Genomic DNA, 11,224 nt, shown 5'->3' on the forward strand with positions numbered 1-11,224 from the left:
AAATGAGTGAAAATGAAAGTTTTGTTTCCTATTGTTTGGTCGGTTCAGGTAAGTTTAATGAGTAAATGAGTGAAAATGAAAGTTCTGTTCCCTATTGTTTGGTCGGTTCAGTTACGTTTAATGAGTAAATTTGTGAAAATGAAAGTTTTTTCCCCCATTGTTTGGGCGGTTCAGTTAAGTGTATTGAGTAAATTTGTGAAAATGAAAGTTTTGCCTCCAATTGTATGGTCGGTTTAGGTGAGTTTCATGAATTCATTCGTGAAAATGAAAGTTGTGTTTACATTGGTCGGTTGAGGTAAGTTTACTCAGTAAATATGTGAAAATGAAAGTTTTGTTTCCTATTGTTTAGTCAGTTCAGGTAAGTTCACTGAGTAAATTCGTGAAATTGAAAGTTCTGTTCCCTATTGTTTGGTCGGTTCAGGTGAGTTTAATGAGTAAATTTGTGAAAATGAAAGTTTTTTTCCCCATTGTTTGGGTGGTTCAGTCAAGTGTAATGAGTAAATTTGTGAAAATGAAAGTTTTGTTTCCTATTGTTTGGTCGGTCGGTATAGGTGAGTTTAATGAGTACATTAGTGAAAATGAAAGTTTTGTTTCCAAATTGTTTGGTCGGTTCATGTGAGTTAAATGAATAAATTTGTGAAAATTAAAGTTTTGTTAACCATTGTTTGGAGGGTTAACGTAAACTTAATGAGTCAAGGAGTGAAAATGAACGTTTTTGTCCTCATTGTTTGGTCGGTTCAGGTGAGTTTAATGAGTAAATTAGTGAAAATGAAAGTTTTGTTTCCGATTGTTTGGTCGGATCAGGTGAGTTTAATGAGTAAATTAGTAAAAATGAAAGTTTTGTTTCCCATTGTTTGGTCGGTTCAGGTGAGTTTAATGAGTAAATGAGTGAAAATGAAAGTTCTGTTCCCTATTGTTTGGTCGGTTCAGGTCAGTTTAATGAGTAAATTTGTGAAAATTAAAGTTTTGTTAACAATTGTTTGGTCGGTTCAGGTAAATTTAATGAGTAAAGCAGTGAAAATGAAAGTTTTAGTCCTCATTGTTTGGTCGGATCAGCTGAGTTTAATGAGTAAATTAGTAAAAATGAAAGTTTTGTTTCCCATTGTTTGGTCGGTTCAGGTGAGTTTAATGAGTAAATTTGTGAAAATGAAAGTTTTGTTTCCCATTGTTTGGTCGGTTCAGGTGAGTTTAATGAGTAAAGCAGTGAAAATGAAAATTTTAGTCCTCATTGTTTGGTCGGTTCAGGTGAGTTTAATGAGTAAAGCAGTGAAAATGAAAGTTTTAGTCCTCATTGTTTGGTCGGTTAACATAAATTTAATTAGTCAAGTAGTGAAAATGAACGTTTTTGTCCTCATTGTTTGGTCGGTTCAGGTGAGTTTAATGAGTAAATTAATGAAAATGAAAGTTTTATTTCCTCTTGTTCGTCAGTTCAGGTGAGTTTAATGAGTAAATTTGTGAAAATGAAAGTTTTTTCCTATTGTTTGGTCGGTTCAAGTGAGTTTAATGAGTAAATTAGTGAAAATGATAGTTTTCTTTCCATCGTTTCGTTGGTTCAGGTAAGTTTACTGCATAAATTAGTGAAAAAGAAAGTTGTGTTCTCATTGGTCGCTTGAGGTACGTTTACTGAGTAAATATGTTAAGTGAAAGTTATGTTTCCTATTGTTTAGTCGGTTCAGGTGAGTTTAATGAGTAAATTTGTGAAAATGAAAGATTCTTTCATATTGTTTGGTCAGTTCAGGCGAGTTTAATGAGTAAATTTGTGAAAATGAAAGTTTTGTTTACCATTGTTTGGTCGGTTCAGGTAAGTTTAATGAGTAAATTTGTGAAAATGAAAGTTTTGTTTCCGATTGTTTGGTCGGTTCAGGTGAGTTTAATGAGTAAATGAGTGAAAATGAAAGTTTTAGTCCTCATTGTTTGGTCGGTTCAGGTGAGTTTAATGAGTAAATTAGAGAAAATGAAAGTTTTGTTCCCAATTTATTATTTGGTCGGTTCAGGTGAGTTTAATGAGTAAATTAGTGAAAATAAAAGTTTTGTTTCCTATAGTTTAGTCAGTTCAGGTACGTTCACTGAGTAAATTCGTGAAATTGAAAGTTTTGTTTCCTATTGGTTGGTCGGTTAAGGTAAGTTCAATGAGTAAATTATTGAAAAGAAAGTTTTTCCCTAAAGTTTTGATGGTTCAGGTAATTTTAATGAGTAAATTTATGAAAATGAAAGTTTTGTTTCCCAATTGTTTGGTCGGTTCAGGTGAATTTAATGAGTAAATTTGTGAAAATGAAAGTTTTGTTTCCGATTGTTTGGTCGGATCAGGTGAGTTTAATGAGTAAATTAGTAAAAATGAAAGTTTTGTTATCTATTGTTTGGTCGGTTCAGGTGAGTTTAATGAGTAAATTTGTGAAAATGAAAGTTTTGTTAACCATTGTTTGGTCGGTTCAGGTAAGTTTAATGAGTAAATGAGTGAAAATGAAAGTTCTGTTCCCCATTGTTTGGTCGGTTCAGGTGAGTTTAATGAGTAAATTAGTGAAAATAAAAGTTTTGTTCCCAATTGTTTGGTCGGTTCAGGTGAGTTTAATGAGTAAATTAGAGAAAATGAAAGTTTTGCTTCCCAATTGTTTGGTCGGTTCAGGTGAATTAAATGAGTAAATTAGTGAAAATGAAAGTTTTGTCAACCATTGTTTGGTCGGTTCAGGTAAATTTAATGAGTAAAGTAGTGAAAATGAATGTTTTGTTTCCTATTGTTTGGTCGGTCGGTATAGGTGAGTTTAATGAGTACATTAGTGAAAATGAAAGTATTGTTTCCCATTGTTTGTTCCGTTCAGGTGAGTTTAATGAGTAAACTTGTGGAAATGAAAGTTTTAGTCCTCATTGTTTGGTCGGTTCAGGTGAGTTTAATGAGTAAATTAGAGAAAATGAAAGTTTTGTTTCCAAATTGTTTGGTCGGTTCAGGTGAATTTAATGAGTAAATTAGTGAAAATGAAAGTTTTGTTTCTATTGTTTGGTCGGTTCAGGTGAGTTTAATGAGTAAATTAGAGAAAATGAAAGTTTTGCTTCCCAATTGTTTGGTCGGTTCAGGTGAATTAAATGAGTAAATTAGTGAAAATGAAAGTTTTGTTTTCTATTGTTTGGTCGGTTCAGGTCAGTTTAATGAGTAAATTTGTGAAAATTAAAGTTTTGTTAACAATTGTTTGGTCGGTTCAGGTAAATTTAATGAGTAAAGCAGTGAAAATGAAAGTTTTAGTCCTCATTGTTTGGTCGGTGCAGGTGAGTTTAATGAGTAAATTAGAGAAAATGAAAGTTTTCTTTCCATCGTTTCCTTGGCTCAGGTAAGTTTACTGCGTAAATTAGTGAAAAAGAAAGTTGTGTTCTCATTGGTCGCTTGAGGGAAGTTTACTGAGTAAATATGTGAAAGTGAAAGTTATGCTTCCTATTGTTTCATCGTTTCAGGTGAGTTTAATGAGTAACTTTGTGAAAATGAATGTTTTATTTCCTATTGTTTGGTCGGTTCAGGTAAGTTTGATGAGTAAATTTGTGTAAATGAAAGTTTTGTTTCCTATTGTTTGGTCGGTTCAGGTAAGTTTAATGAGTAAATGAGTGAAAATGAAAGTTTTGTTTCCTATTGTTTGGTCGGTTCAGGTAAGTTTAATGAGTAAATGAGTGAAAATGAAAGTTCTGTTCCCTATTGTTTGGTCGGTTCAGGTACGTTTAATGAGTAAATTTGTGAAAATGAAAGTTTTTTCCCCCATTGTTTGGGCGGTTCAGTTAAGTGTATTGAGTAAATTTGTGAAAATGAAAGTTTTGCCTCCAATTGTATGGTCGGTTTAGGTGAGTTTCATGAATTCATTCGTGAAAATGAAAGTTGTGTTTACATTGGTCGGTTGAGGTAAGTTTACTCAGTAAATATGTGAAAATGAAAGTTTTGTTTCCTATTGTTTAGTCAGTTCAGGTAAGTTCACTGAGTAAATTCGTGAAATTGAAAGTTCTGTTCCCTATTGTTTGGTCGGTTCAGGTGAGTTTAATGAGTAAATTTGTGAAAATGAAAGTTTTTTTCCCCATTGTTTGGGTGGTTCAGTCAAGTGTAATGAGTAAATTTGTGAAAATGAAAGTTTTGTTTCCTATTGTTTGGTCGGTCGGTATAGGTGAGTTTAATGAGTACATTAGTGAAAATGAAAGTTTTGTTTCCAAATTGTTTGGTCGGATCAGGTGAGTTTAATGAGTAAATTAGTAAAAATGAAAGTTTTGTTTTCTATTGTTTGGTCGGTTCATGTGAGTTAAATGAATAAATTTGTGAAAATTAAAGTTTTGTTAACCATTGTTTGGAGGGTTAACGTAAATTTAATGAGTCAAGGAGTGAAAATGAACGTTTTTGTCCTCATTGTTTGGTCGGTTCAGGTGAGTTTAATGAGTAAATTAGTGAAAATGAAAGTTTTGTTTCCGATTGTTTGGTCGGATCAGGTGAGTTTAATGAGTAAATTAGTAAAAATGAAAGTTTTGTTTCCCATTGTTTGGTCGGTTCAGGTGAGTTTAATGAGTAAATGAGTGAAAATGAAAGTTCTGTTCCCTATTGTTTGGTCGGTTCAGGGCAGTTTAATGAGTAAATTTGTGAAAATTAAAGTTTTGTTAACAATTGTTTGGTCGGTTCAGGTAAATTTAATGAGTAAAGCAGTGAAAATGAAAGTTTTAGTCCTCATTGTTTGGTCGGATCAGCTGAGTTTAATGAGTAAATTAGTAAAAATGAAAGTTTTGTTTCCCATTGTTTGGTCGGTTCAGGTGAGTTTAATGAGTAAATTTGTGAAAATGAAAGTTTTGTTTCCCATTGTTTGGTCGGTTCAGGTGAGTTTAATGAGTAAAGCAGTGAAAATGAAAATTTTAGTCCTCATTGTTTGGTCGGTTCAGGTGAGTTTAATGAGTAAAGCAGTGAAAATGAAAGTTTTAGTCCTCATTGTTTGGTCGGTTAACATAAATTTAATTAGTCAAGTAGTGAAAATGAACGTTTTTGTCCTCATTGTTTGGTCGGTTCAGGTGAGTTTAATGAGTAAATTAATGAAAATGAAAGTTTTATTTCCTCTTGTTCGTCAGTTCAGGTGAGTTTAATGAGTAAATTTGTGAAAATGAAAGTTTTTTCCTATTGTTTGGTCGGTTCAAGTGAGTTTAATGAGTAAATTAGTGAAAATGATAGTTTTCTTTCCATCGTTTCGTTGGTTCAGGTAAGTTTACTGCATAAATTAGTGAAAAAGAAAGTTGTGTTCTCATTGGTCGCTTGAGGTACGTTTACTGAGTAAATATGTTAAGTGAAAGTTATGTTTCCTATTGTTTAGTCGGTTCAGGTGAGTTTAATGAGTAAATTTGTGAAAATGAAAGATTCTTTCATATTGTTTGGTCAGTTCAGGCGAGTTTAATGAGTAAATTTGTGAAAATGAAAGTTTTGTTTACCATTGTTTGGTCGGTTCAGGTAAGTTTAATGAGTAAATTTGTGAAAATGAAAGTTTTGTTTCCGATTGTTTGGTCGGTTCAGGTGAGTTTAATGAGTAAATGAGTGAAAATGAAAGTTTTAGTCCTCATTGTTTGGTCGGTTCAGGTGAGTTTAATGAGTAAATTAGAGAAAATGAAAGTTTTGTTCCCAATTTATTATTTGGTCGGTTCAGGTGAATTAAATGAGTAAATTTGTGAAAACGAAAGTTGTTTTCCCATTGTTTGGTCGGTTCAGGTAAGTGTAATGAGTAAATTTGTGAAAATGACAGTTTTTCTTCCCATTGTTTGGCAGGTTCAGGTCAGTGTAATGAGTAAATTTGTGAAAATGAAAGCTTTGTTTCCTATTGTTTGGTCGGTTCAGGTGAGTTCATGAATTCATTCGTGAAAATGAAAGTTGTGTTTATATTGGTAGGTTGAGGTAAGTTTACTGAGTAAATATGTGAAAATTAAAGCTTTGTTTCCGATTGTTTGGTCGGTTCAGGAGAGTTTAATGAGTAATGTAGTGAAATCGTATCCGTACTGAACCCGGGTGGGGATGCTCGCTGCTCGCTGTCATTGTTGTCCCCACTAGGGGCGTGACTATAAGACCCGTTGCTGTGTCAGTGCTCCGAGACTTCTCCCTTGTGACATGTTACATCGGTAGCCTCGTTAATGGTACGCCTTTATAGAATATCTAGCTTGCTTGCATTGACTGATATGAATGGCTTTATGAGATGTCGCATCGTATGCTTATTGTGTATTTCTACTTACAGGAATGATCTGATGATCTAAATGCAATTAAACCAAACCGTTGGACTAAAGTTGTGCGGACCTGAATGGTTTTCCACAACACTTAATTGCATTTAAGATCTGCTGACATGGCTGGCAACAAGACGTTGACGGTGTCCATTTTCAGCGCCGACCCACAAGCCACGGACGGAGGCTTGCAACTCAAGCACTGGCTCCGACAACTGGAGCATCTCTTTGATGAGCCTGAGACCGCTCCGACGCCTGCCGCGAAGCTGGCAATATTACACTCAAAAATCGACTACCGGGTCTACCACGCGGTCGCTCAATGCACGACGTATGATCTTACCATCGCGGAGCTCAAGCGGCTTTATATAAAAGAAAAAAGCCCTGTGTATGCGCGTTATTTGCTGCAGACGCGGCGGCAGCAGCCCAACGAGCCTATGGATCATTACGCCCAGGAGCTCCGGCAGCTCATGCTGGACAGCGCCAAGGAGCCACGGACTCCCGAGCAGGCTAAAGATGATCGACTTTTAGATGCCTTCATAGCAGGGGTCTCCTCCCAGGAACTACGTCTCAAACTCTTGGAGAAGACCGACCTGACCTTCGCTACGGCGGTTGAGCAAGCGACGGTGTATACCGAAGCGCGGATGCAATCGAACGCCTATGATCGCACGCGCCTTTTGGCGGGCACCTCACTACACGCCCGGCCGGAGAGTACCACTGACGAGGACGTGGATCCGCCTGCTGAACTCCGGGATGCTCCGGAGGATGACCCTACCCTGACAGCTGCCGTTACGACCAGCAGACCCAAGGCCTTGCGCGGGGCCGCATGTTTTTTTTGTGGAGGGCCTCGTCATGCCCGAGTCGTGTGTCCGGCACGTGACGCTATTTGCCATTTGTGCTCGCTAAAGGGACATTACGCGAAAGTGTGCAAGAAATCGGCACGCGGCTCGCGGCCCTTCGACTCGCGCAGCCGCGGTCGCGCAGGCGCGGCAACCTTGAACGGGCTTGTAGCAGAACCCACGAGCCCAGCGCCTTACCCGACTTCGAAGGGGAGGGCCCCTCTCTGCGGCCCGCTGGGCGCGCAGACAACCTTGACTGGCGCCACCGGACAGCCACCATCGTCTCATTCTCCATCGGGGACAAAGGCCGCGTCCTTGGCCAAACCTCGAGCCACGCAAGGGAAGAAACAGCTTTCGAATACTACGGAAGCCTTTTGTCAAAGCGACCAAACGAAAAAGGCGATTTCGGCTACAACGGAAGCCTTTATCTGCCAGGAGTGTCAAAAGGCGATGCCAAATACTACGGAGGCCTTTTCTCGTCGGATTTTGAATCGCGAAACACCGGAATGCTGGGGAAAGCCCTCTGATGACGATAATGGATTCCCCATGGTCAACGCAGACTCCGGCCACGATCGCAAAACTGCTGCTGGTGTAGGATCCACCCGCGAGGCTGGTCCGACCCATTCGGGGGGCTCAGTCCCGCTCCCAGCTGCCTCGTCTGGCCTGGCTCAAGCCCTTATTCCCCTTATGGTTGAGGGCCATTGTGTTCAGGCCTTGGTGGACACCGGATCTACGGATAGTTTTATCGACCAGCGACTTGTGCTCAGGCATGGATGGCGGATCGGGCGGTCTACGAGACGGATCTTCATGGCTTCCCAGGGACTCCGGCTTAGCACAAAAAGGGGAATGCCGATTGAAACTAGTGCTAAAGGGACGGGTTTTCCCTGATGTACACCTTATGGTTTTACCCGCATTATGTGCTGATATTCTGCTAGGACACGATTTTCTTAAGCTGCATGGACGTCTGGTAATGGAGTTCGGTGGGCCTGACACTCTTGTTGTGGGGGCGGACGACGCGCTAACGGTGTGCGCCCTAGCGCAAATGGACGTCCGTCCGCTTTCACTGTTCCCCAATCTAACCTCCGACTGTACCCCTGTCGCGGTAAAATCGAGACGCTACTCTCGCGCGGACATGCAATTCATTGCGGACGAAACGACTCAGCTCTTGAAAGACGGCATCATAGAACCTAGTAGGTCGCCGTGGCGTGCCCAGGTCTTAGTGGTGCGCAGTGAGGCCCATCGCAAACGCATGGTGATCGACTATTCCCAAACGATTAACCGCTTTACACAGCTGGATGCCTACCCCCTTCCGGGGATGGACGCGCTAGTGCAACAGGTGTCCCAGTATTCGGTCTATAGTACTCTCGATCTCCGTAGTGCGTACCACCAGATCCCTATCTCTAGGGCGGATCGTATCTATACCGCTTTCGAGTCGGGGCAGCGGTTGTACCAATTCACACGATTGCCCTTTGGGGTGACGAACGGGGTCACTTGCTTCCAGAGGGCCATGGATGACCTCGTTGCGCGGGAGCACTTAACCGATGTTTTCGTCTACCTCGATAACCTTACGGTTTGTGGATATGACCAAGGGCACCATGACGCTAATCTGAAGCGCTTCCTTGAGGTCGCGCAACGGTATCACTTAACTATGAACGAGGACAAGTGCCGATACTCCCTACGCACCATAGATCTTCTGGGGTACACCGTGACCCATGGCTCTGTCTCTCCGGATAAGGAACGTCTGCGACCTTTGCTCGACATGGCCCCTCCCTGCGATCGGGCGTCCCTGAAACGCGCCCTTGGGCTGTTCGCCCATTACTCCAAATGGGTGCAAAATTTCTCCGCGAAACTTCGCCCCCTTGTGGCCTGCGACACTTTTCCCCTGAGTTCGGCCGCATTGACGGCCTTTGAAGGTCTTAAGACCGACATCGCCCGAGCCGCCGTAGCAACCATCGACGAGAGCGGCTCGTTCGTCCTCGAAAGTGACGCCTCGGATCAGGCCATCGCGGCGACCCTCTCCCAAGGGGGACGTCCCGTGGCTTTCTTTTCACGGACTCTTACCTCCGCTGAGCGGCGGCACTCGTCCGTTGAAAAGGAAGCGTATGCGATCGTCGAGTCTATTCGGCGATGGCGCCCGTACCTACTCGGGCGGAGCTTCCAAATCATCACGGACCAGCAAAGCGTTGCGTTCATGTACGACACCTTACACGCCCAGCGCATTAAGAACGAGAAAATCACTCGCTGGCGTATCGAACTCGCCGACTTCTGTTACACCATCAAATATCGCCCAGGGAAGGATAACCAGGCCGCCGATGCCTTATCGCGCCCCACTACATGTGCTGGTATCACCTCGTTGGAGGGCCTACGGGTGCTGCATGCTACTGCGGGCCATCCCGGCGTAACGCGTTTCGCTCATTTCGTGCGGAGTGGGAATCTCCCTTACTCGATTGACGATATCCGCCGTATCTGTCGCGACTGCGCTATCTGCGCGGAAATCAAACCGCGTTTCTATAACCCCCCTATGGGGACTCTGGTGAAGGCTACACGCCCGTGGGAACGCTTGGCGATGGATTTCAAGGGCCCTTTGCCGGTGTCGAGCGGCTCTCGCTATCTGCTCACTATCGTTGATGAGTACTCACGATTCCCCTTTGCTTATATGTGCGCGGACATGACTGCTGCCACGGTGATGCGTTGCTTACAGAACTTGTTCTCAATGTTCGGTTACCCGGCCTATGTCCATACCGACCGGGGTGCAGTCTTCTTGTCTCAGGAGGTGCGCGGCTATCTGCTCCAAAACAACGTTGCGTCTAGTTACACCACGCCGTATAGACCCCAGGCTAATGGGCAGATCGAACGCTTCAACGGGATTATCTGGAGGGCCGTCATGCTCCATCTCCGGACCCACGGCCGGGGCCTCGATAAATGGGCTTGGTCGCTACCTGCGGCGTTGAACTCAATCCGGGCACTCCTGAGTACGGCAACTAACCAAACTCCCCACGAGCGTCTTTTCCACCACCCCAGGAGCTCGGGGTGTATACGGTCTTTGCCCAGTTGGCTCGCTGGGCCCGGGCCGGCCTACCTTAAACGGGCAGTTCGCGCGAGCAAGTACGACCCCCTTGTGGACAAAGTGCAGATTCTCCAGGCTAATCCTGAGCATGCTCGTGTGATGACGTCTGATGGTCGTGAGACTACTGTCTCTGTTCGTCATCTTGCCCCTTGCGGGGTCGACGACCTTAGTAGGGAATCGGACGAACCGGTCGAACCCATCTATGAGACTATGACCTCTCCCGACGCTCCCATCGCCGATAGTCCACCGACCCTCCCCCCGTCGAGACTGCCCGGGTCCGACGACTTGGCGTTACCCCCCTCATCACCCGACCCTGTTGACGCCTCTGACACCGGGGATACAGGGTTACGAGACGCCGTACCCGGGGAATTTCGAACGCGTGCTGGCAGAGAAATTCGCCGCCCGGCCCGCTACGGTTGGGCCGACTGATACTCCGCGCCCATGCTGACGCTCACTCGCTTTTAGCCACGCGGCCGTATAATTCTGACGGGGGGGTGAATGTAGTGAAATCGTATCCGTACTGAACCCGGGTGGGGATGCTCGCTGCTCGCTGTCATTGTTGTCCCCACTAGGGGCGTGACTATAAGACCCGTTGCTGTGTCAGTGCTCCGAGACTTCTCCCTTGTGACATGTTACATCGGTAGCCTCGTTAATGGTACGCCTTTATAGAATATCTAGCTTGCTTGCATTGACTGATATGAATGGCTTTATGAGATGTCGCATCGTATGCTTATTGTGTATTTCTACTTACAGGAATGATCTGATGATCTAAATGCAATTAAACCAAACCGTTGGACTAAAGTTGTGCGGACCTGAATGGTTTTCCACAACAAGTAAATTTGTGAAAATGAAAGTTTTGTTTCCTATTGTTTGGTCGGTTCAGGTAAGTTTAATGAGTAAATTAGTGAAAAGGAAAGTTTTGTTTCCCATTGTTTGGTCGTTTCAGGTGAGTTTAATGAGTAAATTTGTGAAAATGAAAGTTTTGTTAACCATTGTTTGGTCGGTTCAGGTAAGTTTAATGAGTAAATGAGTGAAAATGAAAGTTCTGTTCCCTATTGTTTGGTCGGTTCAGGTGAGTTTAATGAGTAAATGAGTGAAAATGAAAGTTCTGTTCCCTATT

At 42.9% G+C, this 11,224-nt stretch overlaps 1 protein-coding gene across 1 annotated transcript; it reads left to right on the forward strand.

The window, feature by feature from the left end:
- The first annotated feature begins 6,015 nt into the window (after positions 1–6,015).
- Positions 6,016–10,905, forward strand: LOC144889500 (uncharacterized). Its single transcript, XM_078769889.1, has 3 exons — positions 6,016–6,120; positions 6,219–7,813; positions 7,857–10,905. The coding sequence occupies exons 2-3, from the start codon at positions 6,324–6,326 to the stop codon at positions 10,531–10,533; spliced, it is 4,167 nt and encodes a 1,388-aa protein (XP_078626015.1). The 5' UTR covers positions 6,016–6,120; positions 6,219–6,323; the 3' UTR covers positions 10,534–10,905.
- Positions 10,906–11,224: the final 319 nt, after the last annotated feature.

Source organism: Myxine glutinosa, chromosome 1 (assembly GCF_964187855.1).
Source record: "Myxine glutinosa chromosome 1, kmMyxGlut1.1, whole genome shotgun sequence".
Lineage (NCBI taxonomy): Eukaryota > Metazoa > Chordata > Myxini > Myxiniformes > Myxinidae > Myxine > Myxine glutinosa.

Bases quoted from the DNA above. Each gene is read 5' to 3' on its own strand.
- LOC144889500 (XM_078769889.1), top strand. From the start codon at position 6,324: ATGGCTGGCAACAAGACGTTGACGGTGTCCATTTTCAGCGCCGACCCA. The intron at 7,814-7,856 runs GCGGATCGGGCG...ATGGCTTCCCAG, and splicing joins CTTGTGCTCAGGCATGGATG to GGACTCCGGCTTAGCACAAA.